The sequence below is a fragment of the Squalius cephalus genome (assembly GCF_949319135.1).
Source record: "Squalius cephalus genome assembly, chromosome: 3".
Lineage (NCBI taxonomy): Eukaryota > Metazoa > Chordata > Actinopteri > Cypriniformes > Leuciscidae > Squalius > Squalius cephalus.
In genome coordinates this window covers 43,019,643-43,045,287 of record NC_137124.1, presented here as the reverse complement: position 1 = coordinate 43,045,287, position 25,645 = coordinate 43,019,643, and the positions used below count along the sequence as shown (strand labels likewise).

General features: G+C 40.7%; 1 protein-coding gene across 2 annotated transcripts in view; it reads right to left on the bottom strand.

Annotated features, from left to right (window-relative positions):
- col25a1 (collagen type XXV alpha 1 chain) overlaps positions 1 to 25,645 on the bottom strand; it is a 1,104,568-nt gene that overhangs the window by 400,393 nt on the left and 678,530 nt on the right. For both annotated transcript variants that reach the window (XM_079866340.1, XM_079866339.1), the window contains one exon: positions 9,766 to 9,792. In XM_079866340.1, the coding sequence (XP_079722466.1) occupies positions 9,766 to 9,792 (27 nt within the window). The remainder of the gene's footprint in view (positions 1 to 9,765; positions 9,793 to 25,645) is intronic.

Genomic DNA, 25,645 nt, shown 5'->3' with positions numbered 1-25,645 from the left:
TAATTTTCTTCCAAATACGATAATTTTGAGCTTCTGGTACGATACTTGGACATTTCCAATCTGGCAACACTGTGGACGACTGTAAGCTGTGCTGTGCTGTGCTGTTTACCTTGAATTTACCTCGGATTTACCTCAGAAGAACGCGATTTGAAGATGAGACGATTTTTAAGGTAAGACATGTTAAACTGGTCATGCCAGATTAAAATGTATGTTATGAAATGTGTTTGGAGTAAAAACATGAACTAAGCCTAATGTCATATATGTACATGTATATATAGACAGAAACATGAAATGTGAACTAGAATGGTAGGCAACCTTTCAGTGCTTGTATACATGTTCGACACGAGGATGTTTTTATATTCTATAATAAAACACAGCATGGTAAAAGTAGGCTAGTATATATATATATATATATATATATATATATATATATATATATATATATATATATATGTATATGTGTGTGTGTGTGTGTGTATTCTGTACATTTTAAAAAGCTATTTTAACCTGAAAAATCTAAAATGTATTCCCCAAATTGAGCAGCATAGTTTCTCTTGATATCAGCATGTTCACAGCTGTTTTGTTGTTGTTTTTAGAGGAACAAGATGCCACTGAATAAGTCCTGCTGACTTCAACATTCACATAAGTCTCCATCCATGAACATGCTAAAGTGAAAAATCAAACACCATGGAAATGAAAGGTATGTACTATGTTTCAGGAATGGCACAAAGGTGTGTGACAGTTCAAGTCTCTGTCTTTAGTTCAGTGTGTTAAATAATGTGTTTTTTGTCATTTGTGTATCTTTGGATTATGTTGTGTTGTAAATAAATTAAAAACAATCTAAAAGCCATTCTTTTTTAAATCTCCTCATTCTTTGTGCAAGGTTGCTCAGAATGGCAGGGCCTGATGGCTCCTAATAGGGCCATTAGGGAGTGTCTTTGTCTTTCTCAGGTGAGAAAACCTTACATATTAATGAGGTGATCCGCCCCTTCGAATAAAGCTTTCTAACACAAAACACGTCTTAGAAATCTTAAATCAATATATTGTCTTATCTGAATGAGCAGTCAGGGTGATTTTCACATAGTTTTGAAGCAAATATTCTAGGCTACGTGATACAATTTTCAAAAGTCTTATGAAGAAATAATCAGTAGGGGTTTCATGAGCTTATTTCAGTGACAATTGTTTTTTGTTTTTTCACAAACCACGCATAAATGTTATTATCTCAAAACTACAAACTTTTATATACTTGCTGCTGATATATTATTGTAGCAGAGTTTGTGCTGAATACAGTGTAATCAGACTTTAGCCATGAAAATGTCACAAGTAACAGAAATAAGCACAAATGTCAGAGCATGTCAGAACACCTCCAGGGCCCAGAAAACAGCTCAGACCCCAGAGGGTTAAGTTTATTGTGCTACAATGTGAAGAAAATCCAGCAAAACACGCGAGCGCATTTGCCGACCCCAGAGGGTTAAATTCAGAGATGATTTTAAGATCCTTATGTTTGTATATAAGGCGTTGTCTGGCCGTGCACCAAGGTACATTAGTGATCTTATTGTGCCATATTGTCCTGCTAGGGCACTTAGATCTTCCAATCACTTCCTCTTAAATGTGTCTCGGTATCGCTACAAATCAAAGGGTGATCGGGCTTTTTCTGTGGCTGGGCCCAAGCTTTGGAATGGTCTCCCTTACCATGTGAGGTCTTCTCCTTCATTGGACATTTTTAAATCTACTCTTAAAATACATTTTTATTAGGGCTGGGAATCAGTTAAAAAAATTAACTAATTAATTGCACAATTGGCTGTAATTAATTGCAATTAATTGCATTTCCCCCAAGCGTGTAATCATCAATATTTAAACTTAGAATCACAGAAAATAGCCCTATATTAAAATAATATTAAACATCAATATATCAATATATTATTCTTTTTCAATAATCAATCAACATAATCAATTTAACAGATTTCTTTATTTTTTTTACTAATTATCAAAATAAAATATAGTCCTACAAAGCTATTATTAGATCAGAGCAGGTCATTTTACCATTGTTACCCAGCATGACTATACCAGCTCAGTATAGGGCTATTGCAAACAGAAGTCTACTACTGAGAAATTTCACGTTATTTGAGCGGACTTTGCTTTTCCAGTGCGTGATCGGTACATGATTGGAGCGTTTGGGCCGTTAACGACAGAGCAGAATGCGCAGCGCCAACACTGAGCTGAACATTGAGCAGAGAGTGCAGCGCGCCGCCACACACACACACGCACGGAACGGAGAGCGCGGCGCACACACGGAGTGGAAAAGACCCGCTCATGAAAGCTGCGCGAGAATGAAACCTGATCGCCGAACACGGAGGGGCGGGATGGCATATTTTCGCCTTTTCAATAGCAGCCGCAACAGGAAATCATTAAAACGAGGCAAAAAAAAAAAAAAAAAAGTGCTGCGTCAATTGCGTTATTTTTTTTTTACGCGTTAAACATCTCAAATTAATCGCAAAGATTAACGCGTTAATTCCCCCAGCCCTAATTTTTATTCTTTAGCTTTTGGAAACCTGTAATTAATGTTGTTGTAGGGTTTTTTTTTTGTTTTGTTTTTTTGCTTTTTGATAGTGTAGACCTGCTTTGTACTATGTACAGCACTTTGGATCAATCTATATTGTGTTTTAATGTGCTTTATAAATAAATGTTGTTGTTGTTGTTGTTGATGTAAATAGACTTGCACATGTAAAGAACTTTTGTGTGACCCATAAAGGCTAGCGCCTTAGGGCTAGACATTTCAATCTAGACGGGCATCTAGGACCGCTATGAGGGAGTCAAGACTCAAGTGTGGGACCCAAGGTCGAAGCTGAGGTCTGTCCACAGGGTATGAATGCATTTGTGCGTAACCCTTTTTCTTTCTCGGCTCACAGGGAGCCCTGGTCCTGAGCCAAGTATAGTACTGCCAACGTGTGGCAACATTTCAAGTTTGGAAGGAAGAATTTCCACTCGATATACGGCTATACGATATACACACACCGTGAGCGTTGGACCCTCTAATCCAGGGTCTGTCCACATAGTTTGGGAATTAATGCAAATGCATTTAACCCTGTAGCCCATGAAGACAATTCAAACTAGACAGTCTTCTAAGACTGCTACAAGAGAGGTGTCTGTCCTGAGAATGGCAGCAATACATCTCAAGTTTGGGACCCAAGGACAAAGGTGGGGTCTGGCCACAGAATTAGAGAATAAATCTGCATCACCCTATGGCCCAAAAGGTAGCCCCTTAGGGGTAGACAGTCATATAAGACTGCTATATAATGTCCATCGCAACAACAATGGCAACACATCTGAAGTGTGGGACCTTAGTGTGGGATTACAGGCTGTAATTTGCTCTGGCCCCCTTCCTGTTCGCCAGAGTGATGAGAGACTTAGTAGACTGTGCTCACTCAATGGCTGGGTGTCTAAGTGGTGTCCGCAAAATAAAATAATATAGAATTCATAGACAATTGGAAAAGTTTTTGGGGCAGACCTGACCTGTTGAAAAGAGATGGTATTCATCCCTCCTGGGATGGTGCTGCTCTTCTCTCTAGTAATATAGCACATAGTCTTAGAGCTCAAACATGAATTGGGGCTCAGGTCAGGAAGCAGACAGACACCGAGGTCAGATAAATCCCATCACATAGAGCAGGGGTGCCCAATCCCGCTCCTGCCAATCCCGCTCCTGCCAATCGACTGTCCTGCACAGTTCATCTCCAACCCTAATCAAACACACCTGCCTTTCATTTTCAAGTGATCCTGAAGACCTTAATTGGTTGCTTCAGGTGTGTTTGATTAGGGTTGGAGATGAACTGTGCAGGACAGTCGATCGGCAGGAGCAGGATTGGGCACCCCTGACATAGAGCCTCTTTCACCTAGATATCATCATATAGAGACTGTGTCTGTTCCCCAAATTAGGAAATACAAAAAACTTCCAAACCCAGGGTAAAAATGTAATTGATGTTCAACAAATAAAAAAAAAAACAGATATAATACAAATGAGCAAATGATAAAGCTTGGGTTGCTGAATATTCGATCCCTTACTTCAAAAGCACTTATTTTTAATGAAATGATTACAGACTATTACCTAGATGTGCTGTGTTTGACAGAAACCTGGCTAAAACCAAACGATTACATGACTTTGGGCGTTTTCACACCTGAAAGTCCGCACAAAGGTCCGAACCAAAGTTCATGTTTTGATACATTGTATACATTCGGTTAGTTTCAGTTTGGTTTTACATTGCAATTATGCGAGCGCACTGAAGAACTTTACATGAGCTGGAAGCAACGCTGTGGGCAGGACTGACAGGATCTGCACATAAATATTCTTCTTCAGTTGTTTAGGCTACGCGGGAACCACCGGAACTTCCTGTAAATGGTCTGAAAGTCCGAACCATACAGAAAATGCTTTCACAATAGAAACGAACCAAACCTTTGTTCAGTATGATCCGGACCGAGACTACCTCTTTTCGTCGGACCAAATTTCGTCTGTTTGGTCCGGACCATGGTCCCAGGGAGGTTTCACACCTGTAATTTTGATTCGGACCAAACTGAAAAGTCAGAAAATCCAGACCAAACAAGGTAGGTGTGAAAGGGCCCTTTAAATGAGTCCACCCCCCAAGATTACGGTTATAAACATGAACCTTGTCTGAAAGGCAAAGAGGGAGGTGTTGCTGTAATTTATAGTAATACTTTCAGAATTACTAAGAGGTCTAGTTTCAAATATAATTCTTTTGAAGTGTTGGTGCTTAATCTAGCAATATATAGTGCAAATGATAAATCACATTTGAGATTTGTGCTGGCTACTGTATACAGGCCACCAGGGCACCATACAGAGTTCATCAAATAATTTGCTGACTTTCTATCAGAGTTAGTACTGACTGCAGATAAAGTCCTAATTGTTGGTGATTTTAATATACATGTAGATAACGAAAAAGATGCATTGGGATTGGCATTTAAAGACATTCTTAACTCTATTGGAGTTAGATAACACGTGTCAGGATCTACTCATTGTCGTAATCATACTCTAGATGTAATATTATCACATGGAATCAATGTTGATGCAGTTGAAATTCTGCAGCAGAGCGATGACATCTCATATCATTATCTAGTCTTGTGTAAACTCCATTTAGCCAAGGCTGCAAAGCCGACTCCGTGTTACAAATATATTAGACCTATCACTTCTGCTACTAAAGATTGCTTTATTAATAATCTTCCTGATCAGTTTCATCATCTCAGTATCCCAGATACTGTAGCTTAGAAGAACTCGATATTGCGACAGAATTCTCTCTTTTCCAGCACTTTAGACACAGTTGCTCCTTTTGCGCTTAAAGATTAAAGAAAACAGTCCAACGGCGTGGTACAACGAGCACACTCAGGCCCTTAAGAGAGCAGCCAGAAAAATGGAGCGCAACTGGAAGAAAACAAAGCTAGAGGTATTTCGCATTTCATGGAAAGAGAGCACGATTGCATACAGAGAGGCCTTAAAAGCTGCTAGATCTGCTTATTTGTCAACCCTATTAGAAGAAAATAAACAAAACCGTAGGTAATTATTTGAAACAGTGGCTAAACTAACGAAAAATAAAGCTTCAAGCCCAGAAGTTTCCAAGCAGCACAGCAGTAATGACTTTATGAACTTCTTCACTTATAAGATTGATAATATCAGGGAGAAAATTATAACTATGCAACCGTCTACTACAGTATCGCATCAGGCAGTTTATTGTAGTCTCCCTAAGGAAAAACTCGATTCATTCATTGCTATAGGAGAGGAAGAATTTTCTAAACTCGTTAAATCATCTAAATCGACAACATGTTAGACCCTATATCGACTAAGCTACTGAAAGAGATGCTTCCAGAGGTCATAGATCCTCTTCTTAATATCATTAATTAATCTTTGTCATTAGGATACATACCAAAAACTTTTAAGCTGGCTATGTTTAAACCGCTTGTTAAAAAAAAAAAACTTGATCCTACAGAATTAGTCAATTACAGGCCGATCTCGAATCTACCTTTTCTGTCAAAGATACTAAAGGCAGTATCTTCACAACTATGTTCCTTTTTAGAAAGAAATTATATCTGCATGGATTTTCAATCAGGATTTAGACCGTATCATAGAGTACTAAGACAGCTCTCATTAGAGTCACAAATGATTTGCTCTTATCATCCGATTGTGGTTGTATCTCTCTATTAGTGTTACTCAATCTTAGTGCTGCATTTGGCACTATCAACCACAACATTCTTTTAAATAGACTCGAAAATTATGGTGGCATTAGTGGAATTGCATTAGCATGGTCATACTTATAAATCATACTTATCTGACCGTTATCAGTTTGTAGCAGTAAATGAAGAGATGTCTTATCGATCAAAAGTTCAGTATGGTCTGAAGGACCTTTGCTGTTCACTCTGTACATGCTACCCTTGGGAGATATCATTAGGAAGCATGGAATTAGTTTTCACTGTTATGCTGATGATACACAGCTCTATATTTCTTTACACCCTGACGAAACTTACCAATTCACAAAATTAACGGAATGCATAACTGATATAAAAAACTGGATGACTAGCAATTTCCTACAACTTAATTCTGATAAAACAGAGATTCTAATTATTGGACAAAAAACTTCCTCACGTAATAACCAATAATACTGTCTAACACTTGATGGCTGCTCTGTCAAGTCCTCGTCGTCGGTTAGGAACCTGGGTGTGCTCTTTGATACCAATCTTTCATTTAAAAGTCATGTGTCTAGTATCTTACAAACGCGCATACCTTTGGACTGAACATGTAATATGCATGTGCGTGACATCTGCGTTTTCACATGTTTGCGTTTTTGAGGTTTGCACAGATGTTTTGCACCTTGGAATTTTTTTCAGGGAGTGCGTTCTCGATACACCAGGCACTGTTTTGTGCGGATGGGCGGCCGGAGCGCGTTAAGGGTTTTCCTGTTAGAACGGTATTGTGTTAGCGGCCCCTAAGTTAATAACTAATGATCTTCGCAACGGAAGTGAATCAATCAATCAAAACTTTAGCTGGACAATAACTTTATCCTAGAGCTGTTGTAAAGCCTAAACAATCTGTTACGGTAATTTCCTAGTATCACTGTAAAGCTGCTTTGAAACAATCCATATTGTTAAAAGCGCTATATAAATGAAGGTGACTTGACTTGACTTGACTTAGGACAAAGCCTAGGAACTCTTTCACCCCCTACGGGGATATACCCTCGCCCTCATCCAGATCCGTGGGAAGGTCAGCCTGGTCACCCTCCAGCACTGCCGTAATGTGCAGGAACCCCCCTCCCCTCCGTGTACTTGGTTTGTAAAGACTAAAAGGGAATTTCCGTTTAGGACAGCAAAATGCTGCTCGACCAACCTAAATAGGGTGAGTCTTACCTCTGTTTAATGTAATGCTAATTTAGTTAAGTGTACGTGGAAAACCATGACATGACCAAACCTAAGCTACTATCAGAGAAGTAATATTGGTCGGCTTATATCTGTAGTAGTGGTCGTGACCTCTGTCTAAAGAAAACGTTACTTTAATTCAAGTGTATACAACCAAGGGGGCTGTACAAAATATCTTAGATAGAATAAGCGTGGATGTGACCGTCTAAGATATTAGCCAATTACCTCTGTTTAGTGACCCAAAACTGACCAGTTTGTGATCGTGTGCTCACATAATATGAATGGCCGGTGTGAGGTGCGACTTTGGCACCCAAGGGAACGAGGATAATAAGAGAAAAGTTAAATAGAATAATCAAGGCTGGGTTTCCCGATAACATTGTCTCTTAGCGCGCTACAAAGACTCTTAAGGTATAACTTAACTAAAGGTATACCATTTCTAGGCGTGTTCCCCGAACCATACCTTAGGAAGCTGCTTAACATATACCTTCTTACGTGCGACGTTACCCGGTGCTGTCCGCGGTGATGCTGCTGAATCTGTTGATATCGACGGCTCGAGAATCAATTATTCTCTCGTCCAGGGGCTGTTTCACTGCATTATGCGAGAAAGCGGTGTTCTTTATAAAAAAATAAAAAAATAAAATTAAAAAAAGCTGCGATGAAATATTGTTCTTGTAAATACTTTCCAGCATTTCAGTAATAAAAGTGTAGGCTACATCTTACATACGGTGCTCGGCAGTGATCAAAAAGGATTTAAACAGTGAATTTCCAATCTCTTCTTTTAAACTCAGAGATGTGTATTCAGACGGCAATTCAATTACCACACGACCTGTTTGTCAAAAAACAGTAGGTACTACTGTGTTCAAAGTGTTTTAATTATTCTTATTTCTTTTTATTATTTTAATTTCTTCTATGTAAAGCACTTTGAATTGCCATTGTGTATGAAATGTGCTATATAAATAAACTTGCCTTGCCTTGCCTTGCCTTACTAATTTGGCCGGGGATTTTTACGTGGGTTGAGTGAGAAAAAACACTGATATTATGGATTCGGGCAGCACTAAAATCACTGAATTACCCCTGTAAATTTTTAGAATACCGTATACGTATACAAGCCCATGACATAAGAAACAATTAACAATTAGCGAACAGTATTTATATCGTTTTTACCTCTACACAACCACGTCCAAGTGATCTGAGGGCGCGCGCGCTTCCTGGTGTGTGACGTGTGCGCGCGTTCTGGCTTAGTCTGCGCAAGCACTGGAAAGTGTACAAGAGGTAAAAACAATAAATACTGTTCGTTTTCTCACACAAACCGCTCGTTTCGTGTCTTAGGCCATCAATGTGTACTTATGATGGGGAATTGTTTAATTTGGACTTCTCTGTGCATGCTCTTTGAGGTGGTGACCATAGACCTGCATTATATGACTGACAGACAAGAACGGTTTAACCTAAAAATATCAAATTGAAACTACTGCGGAAACAAAGACACCTACATCTTGGATGCCCTTGAGGTAAGCTAAAACATACCAAAATTTTATTTCAAAGTGAACTATCCCTTTAACTTCCGCTCACTCCAATGCATGGGCGAAAACAGTTCAAGGCACTCACTCAAGCTGAGACCCCCTTAGAGTCTGTTCAAGATTATGATACATACCAAGAAAATGCACAAAGTAACAGAGAGAGAGAGAGAGAGAAATCATGAGAGGAAAAGACACAATTCTGGGATAGAGAGAAGCTGTGTTTCGCCCAACTGAAGAGCAGTCATTGAATCTCAGCGCACATACAAGGATATTGGAATGAGATATGCAAGTGATTTATTTCATAATCTGTCAACTATAGCAAAGCACATTCTTCATAATATTCCTTTAAGAGGTATGAATTTATCAAGCTGTCAAGCAACTGTGCTGGAAATAATTACATTCTTTGAATGAGCTCTTAGTCTGACATACACGCACGTCATTATGAAGCCGCAGTATGTTAGGACTTTGATTCTAGGACTTTAGACTTTGACTTTGATCTTACACAACTGATATGAGCCGATATTGTTGAAAAGTCTCCAAAATATTGCAGGCAGGCTGCCGGTACTGATTATTCAAAATGACTCCAAGTGTTCATAGTTTCAAGACTTATTCACACACACACACACACACACACACACACACACACACACACACACACACACACACACACACACACACACAAGTAAGGCTCTGTTGTGCTTGACAAGCCCGAGTCAGCCTTGTCCACAGAAACCCATGCATCTCAAAAATGCAACCCACAAGTCCATAAGGCATAAGGGAGACATAACACACATTCATCCACACATCAGAGTAGGACATGCAAGAAAAAAACACATACCCGTGGACCCTGGTCGCCTTGATCCCCCTATAATTAAAGAGAGAAAAAATGTATGATAGATTATAATTTTGTAATATAAGAAGAGTACCAAAGTAATTTAAAACACAATGATGATATCCATGTCCTCAAAAATGTATTGAGGTTGAAAGTAAAATCACTTATCATAAAACAAACTGTTTTGGAGAGTGGTCAGGAAAATGAGTGAATGTGAATGCCCACTACAACAATGTTTATCATTTAAACAGAAAACGAATGTGAATATTTTACAGTAACAGTATTTGATAGTTGAGCAGCGAATTCATTGACTACTGATACAGCAGGAATCAATCAGCTGTGCCCTATAGAGAATGATGTGATTGCAAGCAGATTGAATTAAGGACCTATTAGCCTGAGCCATCTAGAGTTTCATGACAGAACTTTGAAAAGCCTGCAAATGCATTCAAAGCAAAGCAATAAAGCGTAATTTTAAAGGGACAGTCAACACATTATAAAATGAGGTTATAATTTTTTCCCAGCATCACCAGGGCCCTCCCTCAGCCTGGGGCCTTGAATATAGCATACATGAATTACCTCCAATGACAATGAAGATTGAACAATACAAAGTGTACACCATAGAAAATCCCTCTTCATTTAGGAGACAAAGGTGATGGCAATTTAATTGATACAGTGGCTAAATTAACAAGAAATAAAGCTTCAACTTCTGAAGTTTCCAAACAGCATAGCAGTAATGACTTTATGAACTTCTTTACTTGCAAGATTGATAATACTATGGAGCCGTCTACTACTGTATGGCATCAGACAGTGAATTCTAGTGTCACTGTGGAAAAATTCCATTAATTCGTTGTTATAGAAGAGGAAGAATTGTCTGAACTCTTTAAATCATCTAAATCAACAATGTGTATGTTACACCCTATAAGCTAAGCTACTGAAAGAGATGCTTCCAGAGGTCATAGATCCTCTTCTTAAAATCATTCATTCATTTTTGTCTTTAGGATATGTACTGAAAACTTTTAAACTGGTTATTATTAAACCTCTTATTTAAAAAACGCAACTTGATCCTAGAGAATTAGTCAATTACAGGCTGATCTCAAATCTACCCTTTCTGTCAAAAATACTAGAAAAGGCAGTATCCTCACAACAATGTTCCTTTTTAGAAAGAAATGGAATCTGTGAGGATTTCCAGTCAGGATTTAGAAAGGATCATAGTAATGAGACTGCTCTTATTAGAGTTACAAATTATTTGCTTTTATCATCCTATTGTGGTTGTATCTCTCTAATAGTGATATTGGACCTTAGTGCTGCATTTGGCAACGCCAAGGTCATGGGTTTGATTCCCAGGGAAAGCAAGAGCTGATAAGAATGTAAATGTGTACCTTAAAATGCAATGTAAGTCGCTTTGGATAAAAGCGTCTGCCAAATGCATAAATGTAAATGTAAATTACGACATATGCTTTCAATGAAAAATGTGGAACAGTTAGTTAATGCGTTCATGACCTCAAGGCTAGATTATTGTAATGCTCTTATGGGTGGTTGCCCTGCACGCATAATAAACAAACTACAGCTGGTCCAAAACGCAGCAGCTAGAGTTCTTACTAGAACCAGGAAGTATGACCAAATTAGCCTGGTTCTGTCAACACTGCATTGGCTCCCTATTAAACATTGTATACATTTTAAAATATTGCTGATTACTTACAAAGCACTCAATGGTTTAGCTCCCCAGTACTTGAGTGAGCTCTTAACGCATTATAGTCCTTCACATCTATTGCAATCTTAAAATTTTGGCCAGTTGATAATAACTAGAAAATCAAAATCGACTGCTGGCGGTAGATCCTTTTCCACTCTAGCACCTAAACTCTGGAACAGTCTCCCTAACATTGTCTGGGAAGCAGACACACTCTGTCAGTTTAAATGTAGACTAAAAACACATCTATTTAACCTGGTATACAAATAGAGAATTATACATTCCTATTATTCAAATCAGTTAAATTATTATTAGGCTGCATAATTTAGGTCAGCCGGAACCAGGAACACTTCCTATAACACCATTGTACTCGTTACATCATAAGAAGAATGGCATCTATGCCAATTTTAGTCTTTTTGCTTATTCAGAGGTTTACTATAATCAGCCGGATCCGGGCCGTATCCAGATCAGATGGAGGACTTGCGCCTAGACACAACCACAATGCATGATGTAGTCAGCCGTATCCAGGCCGTATCCAGATCAGATGATGGACCTGCGCCTAGACAAGACCACATCGCATGATGTAGCCAACCGGATCCGGGCCGTAACCAGATCAGATGATGGACCTGCTCATAGATTTGACCACAATGCATTCCTGAAGTGTCAGCAGAGGTTGTGTCAACTAGACTCTCCCTGTGAAGGCCTCATCGACACGACAGCCATCAGCACTGATCCTCAACAAACTCGTCTCCATACCGGCGTGATGACTCCAATCTTCAACCAGATGGAACTGGATAAATATTCTGAATGTTCCAATCCAATCTGACTTCTTACCTGTAATGCTGCCTGAATCATAATCATACACTGTTCGTCTGTTGGCCAGAGGAGATCTGACCCCCTGACTGAGCCTGGTTTCTCCCAAGGTTTATTTTTCCATTCTGTCACCTGATGGAGTTTTGGTTCCTTGTCACCGTCGTATTTGCTGCCTTTGGCTTTTGGCTTGCTTAGTTGGGGACACTTAATATTCAACAATATTATTGATCTGCCTGCATTGATACCATTATATGAGAACTGAACTGAGCTGGACGATGACATCACCGTTTTCTCCAGAGTGGCTATATATATATAAATGAACAAAATAACTTCTGGCCAGTGTGAAGAGACGTTTTAAATGTATGTCACACAGGTTTGTGAGGAGGGAGCCGACAATCCTTTCAGTGGTTTTCACAACCCTCAGCAGGTCTTTTTTGTCCGAAGCGGTGCAGCTGGAATACCACACAGTATAGCAATATATAAGAATACTTTCTATTGTGGAGTGGTAGAAGCTGATCAGTAGTCTCAAAGGAAGCCTGTTGCGTCTCAGGAAGAACAGCCACTGATGTTCATGCAAGTGGTGTTCAGGCTCCAGGTCAGGTTCTCAGTAATGTACACTCCCAGAAACTAATGTCTAATGCCGTTCAACTTGGCTTAAAAAGCAGGAAAGAAGAACCTATTATTTGTGCTGATGAAGGACCTGCGCCTGGATGCGACGACAGTGCAGTCCTGAAATGTCAACTAGTCTCTCCCCTGTGAAGGCCTCCCTCCCATCCCTTTACCTCTCTACAGATAAAGCGTTGTCGGGATAATTCCGAAAAATTGTGTATTATAAATTTTAAGGCCAGACAAGTTGTATGTTGAGGGTTGATTTGTAGGGAAGTACTACACGCCTGCTCACATATATTCAAACGCGCATACCTATAAACTGAACTAGTAATGTGCATGTGCACGCCATCGGCGTTCTCACTGGTTCGCGTTTTTGAAGTTTGCGCAGAAAGAACTTAAGAGTTTTCTGTTAAAACGGTGTCGTGTTAGCGGCCCCTAAGTTAATAACTAATGATCGTTGCGACGGAGGTGAATCAATCTTCAAAGCTGGACAATAAATTTATTCTAGAGCTGCTATAAAGCTAAAACAATCTCTGTTACTTTAATTTCCTATTATCAATGTAAAGCCGCTTTGGAACAATCTACATTGTTAAAAGCGCTATAAAAAATGAAGATGACTTGACTTGTGCATGTGGAGTCCACCTGTGAAGCGTTTGATTGTGCTGCTTGCTGCTGAACTCAAACAATTGAACTTTAATTCTCAGGCCCTGTTTCCACCTAGTATTAAGATGTGTTTTAGTTGATCTGATCACAAGAATATGAAGGAGATGCATTCCTGTTTAAACCTGGTCTCTTTTGTTCACTTTCAACCACTTCTGTCCTGATTTCTTTGAGTGGAGGAATTTTCAGCAATGGAAATCTCAAGAAGCTTTATGACAATATTTTAAGATATCAAATGTTCATTGATGCTGTGTTTCAGGTAAGGTGTGTTTGAATGAGTAATGTGTACTTTCAAAGAATGGATCTCACTCACAAAGCTACTGTATATCACCAGAGAGGAAATCAGATTCTACACATCATCATTTGGACTACTTTGCAAGTGCTTTTTGACATTTCTGCAATAAAAAAACACTATCTGTCTGGTACATTTCTCTTATAGACTGTACATTTGTGTGTGTGTGTGTGTGTGTGTGTGTGTGTGTGTGTGTGTGTGTGTGTGTGTGTGTGATCAATTAAATGTAGTTTAATGGCATGATTGTGTTTATATACTATATTTGTATGTTTGTACTTTATCAAAACAAATAATGGCAAGTACTGTAAAAAAAATATAAATTAGTATACAATGTATAAAAGATAACAGGTCTGTTTTGGGACTGGGCTAGTTAAGGCTCAGGTGTGGCTCTGTTTTGGTTTACTAAAGGCTGAGAATCGGTACTAAGATTAAAACCTATTTTTTTCTTTAAAAAAAAATAGGTTTATTAATTGGCTGAGACTCAGCCCAGCTAAGTTGGTGTCTCAGAAAGTCAGTGAAAGTGGTTAAGTACCACTATATTTTACACCAAGAACAGCTATGTTCTAAATCCATCTGGCTTGTGCGTGATATCGTTCAAATTGTTAACAGTATATACTCCAAAGCGCTGTTGCTCCGGCCGTTCAAGGTACTGTTGGATGAGATGGATGTGCAATATGGTGATGTGTTGTACCACCAGGAGGTTAGATGGCTGAGCTGAGGAAAAGTTCTCAGGAGATTTTTTTGATCTGCGTGATGAGATCAGAGTTTTTCAGGAAAGCAAGAATGGTAATATTCAAGTGCCCACAGATAAGAAATGACTTTCTGACCTGGCTTTCCTTGTGGACGTCATAGAGCTGCTCAATGTTTTGAAAGTTCAGATCTGGGGAAAAGACCAGATTATCACCCAGCTTTTTGATCATGTCAGAGCCTTCAAACAAAAACTACTGCTGCTCAGAATACATCTTTCAGCAGGTAACATTCACAATTATAATATTCACAAAAATGTATGTGCAGTTATTATTATTAGGGGTTCAAGCACAAAGTGCTGAAACCCTATTGTAATTGTAAGGATTTTTATTATTTTTCTTATGCCGTAAAACGCATATGCATAAGCCCAAACCATAAATGCTGGAGTCTTGAAACTTGGCCAAATGGTAGTCCTCAATTTGGGGAGAACCTATCAAAGTATGACCCCGATTGGCCAATAGGTGGCGCTACAGCAAGCAAAATTGCAATATGAAATTGCTCATAACTCCTAGACGGTTTGTCCTAGACTCAAGTGTCTTATATCACTGTGATCCTTGGCTGAAGCCGGACATAATGTATATCCGATTTCGATTCCGGCAGCAAACATTTTCTGCCATCTTGAATTTTGTCCAAAACCTACTTTTGCAAACTAGTCCTAGGTTTTTCAGAACCAAACCAGTGCAGAAATGTTCTCTGGAGTCTAACTATCAATAATTATCGAAAAAAAGTAGAAATTTCGATTCACGGTCGCTAAGGGGTGCCAAAATGTACGTTGTGGGAGTAGCCTATTTTACTAAAATGGCTATAACTCAAGAAGTAAATGAGATATCTTCACCAAACTCGGTACACATTTGTAGGAGTTCAATTTGAGGTCACAGTAAAAATTACTGAACTGAACACTAGCTGGTGCTATAGCATGAAAAAAAAAACATAAAAAGGGCTATGACCACCTGACCGTTAGTCCGATTGACTTGGAAATTGGTATGCAGTGCCTTGGTCCAAGGTGCCATGTATGTCTATGAGGACATTGGCGTATATCAAAAAACATGGCCTCCGTCGGCCAATGAAGTTTGAGCACCTACAGGTATTAGACAAGGTTAACGGAGGCCGATCGGAACGAAACTCGTGGGCACGTTCGACTTATGGTCCAAGAGGTCTGTAAGAATTTTTAAAGAAATCGGCCACTAGTTGATGCTAACGGGTTTTACGGCTCTGTAATCACGTGATGCATATCATTTGATAGATCCCCTCATACTGAACAACTTTGTCTCAAGAACCACTGCTGTCAATCAATTTGTTCATTAAATACTTGTGATTATGTTAAAAACCTACTTTTGCGAACTAGTCCTAGGTTTTTCGCCCAATCGGAACCAAACCAGAGCAGTACAATTCTCTGGACTCTCTAGATCAATCATTATATATAAAAAAGTTAAACTTTACCCTTTGGGTAGGATCATTTAGAAAATGGGTATGGCAAAAAACACCCAAAAGCCTGTAAATCCTAAACGAAAACTCAGAAAACTCACTAAATTGCCTTATGTGCTTAAAGGCCGTAAATGCTTGAACCCCTCTAAATGCTGCTCACAGCTTTAATTGTTAATTATATTTAGTTTGCATTCATATCCAGTGGTGTAAGCATTCATATCTGGTATTTTTTTGTTCATCAAGCTGTAACATTTGTGTTAATCTTTCTTAAATTATCATGGATTAATATCCTTCTTTTGTCAGTTATTTATTTTATTTGCCTCCCTGTTTTTACATGCCTGTTTTTCTCTTCTGTCACTCCCAGTCTCACACTGTTCCCCTCTTGTTCTCTCTCACCCCACATCCACAGAATTTAGCCCATTTTCCCCTGTCTTAGAGAGGCAGGCATAATGAAAGAGGAGGTCCCAGAGTATGATGCTGTTCTCAGCAACCTTATCCAGGAGTTTGACAGTCGCTATGAGGACACAGTGCTACTCACTTTGAGTTGTTTGCTCAACACTTCACTATCAGTGTGGTCACCGTCAGTGACGATATTCAGATGGAACTTATTGAGCTTCAGTGTGATTCAGAATGAAACACAAGTTTAGGTCCCTTTCCTTGACAGGCTTCTTTAAATGAGTTCCAGTAAATAGGTACCCAAAGGTGTGCAAACATGCACAAGTGATGCTGTCTCTGTTTGGCAGTACCTACCTCTGTGAGCAGACTTTCAGTCTGATGAACTTGAACAAGTGTAAACTGAGAAGCAAACCAACTAACTCTCACCTACATAATATCCCGACTTCGTCAGTAAGTCAGCTGCAGCCCAATTTGGAAAAATCTTTTGAAAAATAAGGACCAGCTTCATGACTCTCATTAGAATTCACTGAAATTGCAACCATGTGGTGGTATTTTAGCTTAAAAAGCTGTATTAGGTTTGAACTGCATTGTACTGTAAATAGGATTGTTTCAAACTTTCCATTGTAATATAAGTTAATTGAACTATACAACTTGTAAAATAAAACTACATTAGTTAAGCAGAATACAAAGTGGTGTTTTTCTATTTATTTATTTTTACCTATAAAACAAATGAGGGGAACCCATGGCAATTTTAATATATTACAGTTTGGTAATGCAACGTTTACCTGAATCTAGTTTGATTTTTAGTCCTTCATAGTAAAAAGTTTGGGGACCTCTGTTATATGCAAACTGGTGTTTGTTGAGGTCAGGAGGGATACATGCTTTAATATGGGACAAAACCTCTCAAAGCATTTCATAATCACCCGGGTGAGAGCAATTGGCCGGTAATAATTCATGCTGGTAATGGCTTTGGAGGTTTTGGGAATGGGGATTATAGTGGCAGTTTTCAGACATGGGGGAAAGTGGCTTGCTGTAATGATAGGTTGAAGATGTGTGTGAATACTGCAGTGAGCTGATCAGCACATGCCTTCACTACTCGTTCTGAAACACCATCTGGCCCTGTTGCTTTATTGCCAGAGAGTGAGTGGCTGGTCGCTCTCTGAAAAACTGGTGTCTGCGTCTTTCATCCTGTTGAAGCTGGAGCTGTTCTCAAATCGGGGGAGGAATATGTTTAGCTGATCAGGGAGGGAGGGGTCAGTGGTGGTGTGATGACTGTTGCTCTGCTTATAGTTAGTGATGTTCCTTACACCTTGCCACATGGCGCGTGGGTAATATTCATTGAAGTTATCATCAAAGCGTTCCTGGTCCATGGTGTCCAGGCTGCCTAGCAGCGTGAATAAAATCACGCTGCACGCAAGGCAGAATGGGGAAACCCAGGCTAATGTCTGTGCAGAAATTGATATAATACAGGACTGTGGTGGTATAGAGCTTTATGTCTAACAGTTCAAAAAGCTCCCACCTGGTATCCTCAAAACAGTCCTGCAGGGCTGAAGAAACCTTCTCAGTCCAGGTCTGCACTGTCTTGATCTGTGGTTTTGTTCTGCCGATGAGAGGCTTGTAGGTTGGGGTCAGGTACAAGGACAGGTGGTTCAACTGTCCAAGATGAGGTGAGCAGTAAGTTTTATAAGCCCCAGGAACATGTGTGTAGACCTGGCCCAGTCTTTTATTTTTCCTTGTTTTAATGTCCACATTTTAGTAAAATTTGGGCAGAACAGTCTTTAGACACGATTGATCAAAGATACCTGCCACAATAAAAATGCTTTCTGGGTGTTTGTTTTTCTGCTTACAGATGGCATTGTGCAGCTTTGCCATGGCTAGCTTAACATTAGCTCGGGCATGGACGTAAATGGCAGTGATAAAGACAATTGAGAATTCCCTGGGCAGGTAAAACGGTCTGCATTTAAGCGTTAAAAATTTTACATCGTCCATCTTGTTAACGAGGGAGCTGGCGTTAGCAAGGAAGAATCTGGGAACAGCAGGTTTGTGCGGGGCTAATCGTAGCCTTGTTCTGATACCGGTCCTCTTACCCCACTTCCGCTTCCTCTCACATCTCCGCCTGCATCTCTCCTTGGTGGGTCTGGTGTTCTTTGTGCATACCGCTGAGTGCATAATCGCTAACCGGATGGAGCCAGTGTCACTGGGTGCACGTCCCAAACACCAGTCCCTTAGACGCAAGATTTCTGTCAGTGTAAGTTTTAACATTACTATTACTAACGCTACTAAAGCTGCTATAGGGAGAGCTCCGGGTCGCTGCGACTAACTGCGTTGCCATCTTAAATGCTAGTGGGCTATGATATGTGTGCCTGTACATGCTTTTTCAAATGGCTTAAAGCTAGTGGACTATGCTATGTGTACCTGAGCCAATATAGCTCAAACGTACCTAATTAGAACACACACTATGTGTGGCTTTAACACATGATATCACATTGCAGGCTGATGGAGATGAGAAAAGAAACCCCCAGCAACCACCTAAGAAAATAGTATGATAATTTAGTGTCATTTGATAATTGTCTTTGTCAAAACCCTCTATCCTCCTCTTTGTATGTGGAAGTCGTTTGGCACAAAAGATGAATAACAGAGGTTGAGCAAAATATGGTGAGCCCCGGTTGAATGTGTATATCTGCGCAAAACCTATTTCAGTTAAAGGTTTTCTCATGTCTGCGATGCTTAGTCGCTGTATTCTCACAGCAACTAAACAAATGGCTTGCTGCTGGTAAAAATGCTGCTTGCATAAACACGATAACGTAATCACTCCTGCTTATATGCTTTGTAATTTACTTGCATTTGTAGCAACTCATAATGTAATAAAATGCTAACAATGTAAACATTTTCTCAAAACGTAATAAAATCTTGAGGTCATAATGTAATAATATATTTCCAATGTAATAGAAAATTTTCGCATATTGTAATGGGTTATTGAATGAGAAATTCATTACATTATGAACACACTGTGGCAACTTATATTGTAATCACAGTTCAATACCAGTACATAATGTAAAACAGTGTTTACAATATAAAAACTAGATGCAAAAGTTCGTCGGGACAAACTTTAAGTTGACTTGAGAAAGTTTGGACAAGAACGTTTTTTGCTAGGCGGTTGCTAGGGTGTTCTGGGTGGTTGCTATGGTGTTGCTAGGTGGTTGCTAAGGTATTTTGGGTGGTTGCTAGGCGGTTGCTAGGATGTTCTGGGTGGTTGCTAGGCGGTTGCTAGGGTGTTCTGGGTGGTTGCTAGGTGGTTGCTAGGGTGTTGCTAGGCGGTTTCTAGGGTGTTCTGGGTGGTTGCTATGCTGTTGCTAGGGTGTTCTGGGTGGTTGCTATGGTGTTGCTATGCGGTTACTAAGGTATCCTGGGTGGTTGCTAGGCGGTTGCTAGGGTGTTCTGGGTGGTTGCTATGCTGTTGCTAGGTGGTTGCTAGGGTATTCTGGTTGGTTGCTAGGGTGTTCTGGGTGGTTGCTATGGTGTTGCTAGGTGGTTGCTAGGGTATTCTGGTTGGTTGCTAGGGTGTTCTGGGTGGTTGCTAGGCGGTTGCTAGGGTGTTCTGGGTGGTTGCTATGCTGTTGCTAGGTGGTTGCTAGGGTATTCTGGTTGGTTGCTAGGGTGTTGCTAGGCGGTTGCTAGGGTGTTCTGGGTGGTTGCTAGGTGGTTGCTAGGGTGTTCTGGGTGGTTGCTATGGTGTTGCTAGGTGGTTGCTAGGGTATTCTGGGTGGTTGCTATGGTGTTGCTAGGCGGTTGCTAGGGTATTCTGGGTGGTTGCTAGGCGGTTGCTAAGGTATTCAGGGCGGTTGATATGGTGTTACTAGGTGGTTGGTAGTTGTCACAGATGGTTACTCTGGAGTTTTATAGAGTTCTTAGAATGATTTAACACTTAACTAATCACTATTAGCATGTAGCTATTCACTGCTAGCATGTGTAGCATGTTGGAAGTGCTGTTTGCTAGCATGAGTCAAAAGAGCCAAACCTCATCTCTATACGATGTTCTGATGCAGAGATATAGGTCTTGCAAAACGGTTGCTAGGGTACTCAAGTTTGGTTGCTATGGAGTTGCTTGGGAGCTGGGAGCTTTAAACGTAAGAAGTTTAAAGTGGTTTGAAGTTTAAAGTAGTTTACAGTAGTTTGAAGTTCATGACAGATAGATAGATAAATAAGTATAAATACACACACACACACGCGCGCACACACACACACACACACACACACACACACACACTAACTCGCTCACACACTCACTCAGACACACACGCACACTCAAGAGTTTATGAGTTTAGAGTTTATAAGTGTATCAATTGATGAGTTTATAAGTGTATGAGTTTTTGAGTTTATAAATTTAAATGAGTTTAGAGTTTATAAGTTTAAATGAGTTTAAGAGTTCAGAGTTTATTAATTTATGAGTTTAAGAGTTCATAAGTCTATGAATTCATGAGTTTATAAGTTAATTAGTTTATAAGTGTATGAGTTTAGAGTTCATTAGTTTAAATGAGTCTCATTGGCTAATATAGTATATAGAACGGCAGTTTGGTTTAGTCTTCAAGGTATTTTGATTTGAATTTTCGTCGGTTGGTGAGTTTGAATCTAAATTTGAATTTTTTAGAACTCCCCAATGCAAGTCAATGGAAGTTTTTCCGAGTTTTGATCGTCATTTTTAGGAAAACCGTAAGTCCGATCAGTCTGAAAAGATATAGCAACGCGAGTCAGATCAGTTTGAGTGTCTGAGCCGAGTTTGGAGTATGTAGAGTTAAAGCTCTAGGAGGAGTTTCATATAGAAATTTTAGTCTCGGAATAATAATAATAATAATAATAATAATAAGTTTAAATAGGATTTCAATATGTTGGCTCTCTCAAGCCAACTTAATAATAATAAGTTTAAATAGGATTTCAATATGTTGGCTCTCTCAAGCCAACTTAATAATAATAAGTTTAAATAGGATTTCAATATGTTGGCTCTCTCAAGCCAACTTAATAATAATAATAATAAGTTTAAATAGGATTTCAATATGTTGGCTCTCTCAAGCCAACTTAATAATAAGTTTAAATAGGATTTCAATATGTTGGCTCTCTCAAGCCAACTTAACTAGAATGTACATTTCCTGAAGAAAATGTGAAATGGTGCTTGCAGTGGCAAAACTCGCCACTCGGTTGCTAGGGTGTTGTACATGATTGCATACGAGCCAACAACCATGTCTGTACAATGTTGTGGAGCTGAAATATAGCTTCTATATGTTGCAATATGGTTTGTGGAGCTGAAATATAGCTTCTATATGTTGCAATATGGTTTATATGTGGCTCTAAATGGTTGCTAGGGTGTTCTGGGTGGTTGCTAGGGCTCTGCTAGGCAGTTGCTAGGGTATTCTTGGTGGTTGCTAGGGCGTTGCTAGGGTGTTATGGGTGGTTGCTATGGTGTTAGGCAGTTGCTATGGTATTCTGGGTGGTTGCTAGGGCGTTGCTAGGCAGTTGCTATGGTATTCTGGGTGGTTGCTAGGGCGTTGCTAGGCAGTTGCTAGGGTGTTCTGGGTGGTTGCTAGGGCGTTGCTAGGCAGTTGCTATGGTATTCTGGGTGGTTGCTAGGGCGTTGCTAGGCAGTTGCTAGGGTGTTCTGGGTGGTTGCTAGGCAGTTGCTAGGGTTTTCTTGGTGGTTGCTAGGCAGTTGCTAGGGTGTTCTGGGTGGTTGCTAGGGCGTTGCTAGGGTGTTATGGGTGGTTGCTATGGTGTTAGGCAGTTGCTATGGTATTCTGGGTGGTTGCTAGGGCGTTGCTAGGCAGTTGCTATGGTATTCTGGGTGGTTGCTAGGGCGTTGCTAGGCAGTTGCTAGGGTGTTCTGGGTGGTTGCTAGGGCGTTGCTAGGCAGTTGCTATGGTATTCTGGGTGGTTGCTAGGGCGTTGCTAGGCAGTTGCTAGGGTGTTCTGGGTGGTTGCTAGGCAGTTGCTAGGGTTTTCTTGGTGGTTGCTAGGCAGTTGCTAGGGTGTTCTGGGTGGTTGCTAGGGCGCTGCTAGGCAGTTGCTAGGGTATTCTGGGTGGTTGCTAGGCGGTTGCTAGGGTGTTCTGGGTGGTTGCTATGCTGTTGCTAGGCGGTTGCTAGGGTGTTTTGGGTGGTTGCTATGCTGTTGCTAGGGTGTTCTGGGTGGTTGCTATGCTGTTGCTAGGCGGTTGCTAGGGTGTTTTGGTGGTTGCTAGGGTGTTTTGGTGGTTGCTATGCTGTTGCTAGGCGGTTGCTATGGTGTTTTGGTGGTTGCTATGCTGTTGCTAGGGTATTATGGGGGTTGCTAGGGTGTTGCTAGGCGGTTGCCAGGGTGTTCTAGGTGGTTGCTATGATGTTGCTAGGCGGTTGCTAGGGTGTTTTGGTGGTTGCTATGGTGTTGCTAGGCAGTTGCTAGGGTATTCTGGTTGGTTGCTAGGGTGTTGCTAGGTGTTGCTATGCTGTTGCATAAGTCTATGAATTCATGAGTTTATAAGTTAATTAGTTTATAAGTGTATGAGTTTAGAGTTCATTAGTTTAAATGAGTCTCATTGGCTAATATAGTATATAGAACGGCAGTTTGGTTTAGTCTTCAAGGTATTTTGATTTGAATTTTCGTCGGTTGGTGAGTTTGAATCTAAATTTGAATTTTTTAGAACTCCCCAATGCAAGTCAATGGAAGTTTTTCCGAGTTTTGATCGTCATTTTTAGGAAAACCGTAAGTCCGATCAGTCTGAAAAGATATAGCAACGCGAGTCAGATCAGTTTGAGTGTCTGAGCCGAGTTTGGAGTATGTAGAGTTAAAGCTCTAGGAGGAGTTTCATATAGAAATTTTAGTCTCGGAATAATAATAATAATAATAATAATAATAAGTTTAAATAGGATTTCAATATGTTGGCTCTCTCAAGCCAACTTAATAATAATAAGTTTAAATAGGATTTCAATATGTTGGCTCTCTCAAGCCAACTTAATAATAATAAGTTTAAATAGGATTTCAATATGTTGGCTCTCTCAAGCCAACTTAATAATAATAATAATAAGTTTAAATAGGATTTCAATATGTTGGCTCTCTCAAGCCAACTTAATAATAAGTTTAAATAGGATTTCAATATGTTGGCTCTCTCAAGCCAACTTAACTAGAATGTACATTTCCTGAAGAAAATGTGAAATGGTGCTTGCAGTGGCAAAACTCGCCACTCGGTTGCTAGGGTGTTGTACATGATTGCATACGAGCCAACAACCATGTCTGTACAATGTTGTGGAGCTGAAATATAGCTTCTATATGTTGCAATATGGTTTGTGGAGCTGAAATATAGCTTCTATATGTTGCAATATGGTTTATATGTGGCTCTAAATGGTTGCTAGGGTGTTCTGGGTGGTTGCTAGGGCTCTGCTAGGCAGTTGCTAGGGTATTCTTGGTGGTTGCTAGGGCGTTGCTAGGGTGTTATGGGTGGTTGCTATGGTGTTAGGCAGTTGCTATGGTATTCTGGGTGGTTGCTAGGGCGTTGCTAGGCAGTTGCTATGGTATTCTGGGTGGTTGCTAGGGCGTTGCTAGGCAGTTGCTAGGGTGTTCTGGGTGGTTGCTAGGGCGTTGCTAGGCAGTTGCTATGGTATTCTGGGTGGTTGCTAGGGCGTTGCTAGGCAGTTGCTAGGGTGTTCTGGGTGGTTGCTAGGCAGTTGCTAGGGTTTTCTTGGTGGTTGCTAGGCAGTTGCTAGGGTGTTCTGGGTGGTTGCTAGGGCGTTGCTAGGGTGTTATGGGTGGTTGCTATGGTGTTAGGCAGTTGCTATGGTATTCTGGGTGGTTGCTAGGGCGTTGCTAGGCAGTTGCTATGGTATTCTGGGTGGTTGCTAGGGCGTTGCTAGGCAGTTGCTAGGGTGTTCTGGGTGGTTGCTAGGGCGTTGCTAGGCAGTTGCTATGGTATTCTGGGTGGTTGCTAGGGCGTTGCTAGGCAGTTGCTAGGGTGTTCTGGGTGGTTGCTAGGCAGTTGCTAGGGTTTTCTTGGTGGTTGCTAGGCAGTTGCTAGGGTGTTCTGGGTGGTTGCTAGGGCGCTGCTAGGCAGTTGCTAGGGTATTCTGGGTGGTTGCTAGGCGGTTGCTAGGGTGTTCTGGGTGGTTGCTATGCTGTTGCTAGGCGGTTGCTAGGGTGTTTTGGGTGGTTGCTATGCTGTTGCTAGGGTGTTCTGGGTGGTTGCTATGCTGTTGCTAGGCGGTTGCTAGGGTGTTTTGGTGGTTGCTAGGGTGTTTTGGTGGTTGCTATGCTGTTGCTAGGCGGTTGCTATGGTGTTTTGGTGGTTGCTATGCTGTTGCTAGGGTATTATGGGGGTTGCTAGGGTGTTGCTAGGCGGTTGCCAGGGTGTTCTAGGTGGTTGCTATGATGTTGCTAGGCGGTTGCTAGGGTGTTTTGGTGGTTGCTATGGTGTTGCTAGGCAGTTGCTAGGGTATTCTGGTTGGTTGCTAGGGTGTTGCTAGGTGTTGCTATGCTGTTGCTAGGCGGTTGCTAGGGTATTCTGGGGGTTGTTAGGGTGTTGCTAGGCGGTTGCTAGGGTGTTCTAGGTGGTTGCTATGATGTTGCTAGGCAGTTGCTAGGGTATGCTGGGTGGTTGATAGGGTGTTGCTAGGTGGTTGCTAGGGTATTCTAGGTGGTTGCTAGGGTGTTGCTAGGCGGTTGCTAGGGTGTTTTGGTGGTTGCTATGGTGTTGCTAGGCGGTTACTAAGGTATTCTGGGTGGTTGCTAGGTGGTTTCTAGGGTGTTCTGGGTGGTTGCTATGGTGTTGCAAGGCGGTTGCTAAGGTATTCTGGGTGGTTGCTAGGCGGTTGCTAGGGTGTTCTGGGCTGTTGCTATGGTGTTACTAGGAGGTTGGTAGTTGTCACAGATGGTTACTATGGAGTTTTTATAGAGTTCTTAGCATGATCTTGGCATGATTTAGCACTTAACTAATCGCTATTAGCATGTAGCTATTCACTGCTAGCATGTGTAGCATGTTGGAAGTGCTGTTTGCTAGCATGAGTCAAAAGAGCCAAACCTCATCTCTATACGATGTTCTGATGCAGAGATATAGGTCTTGCAAAACGGTTGCTAGGGTACTCAAGTTTGGTTGCTATGGAGTTGCTTGGGAGCTGGAAGCTTTAAACTTAATACGTTTAAAGTGGTTTGAAGTTTAAAGTAGTTTACGAGTTTTTGAGTTTTGAGTTTATAAGTTTAAATGAGTTTAGAGTGTGTGTGTGTGTGTGTGTGTGTGTGTGTGT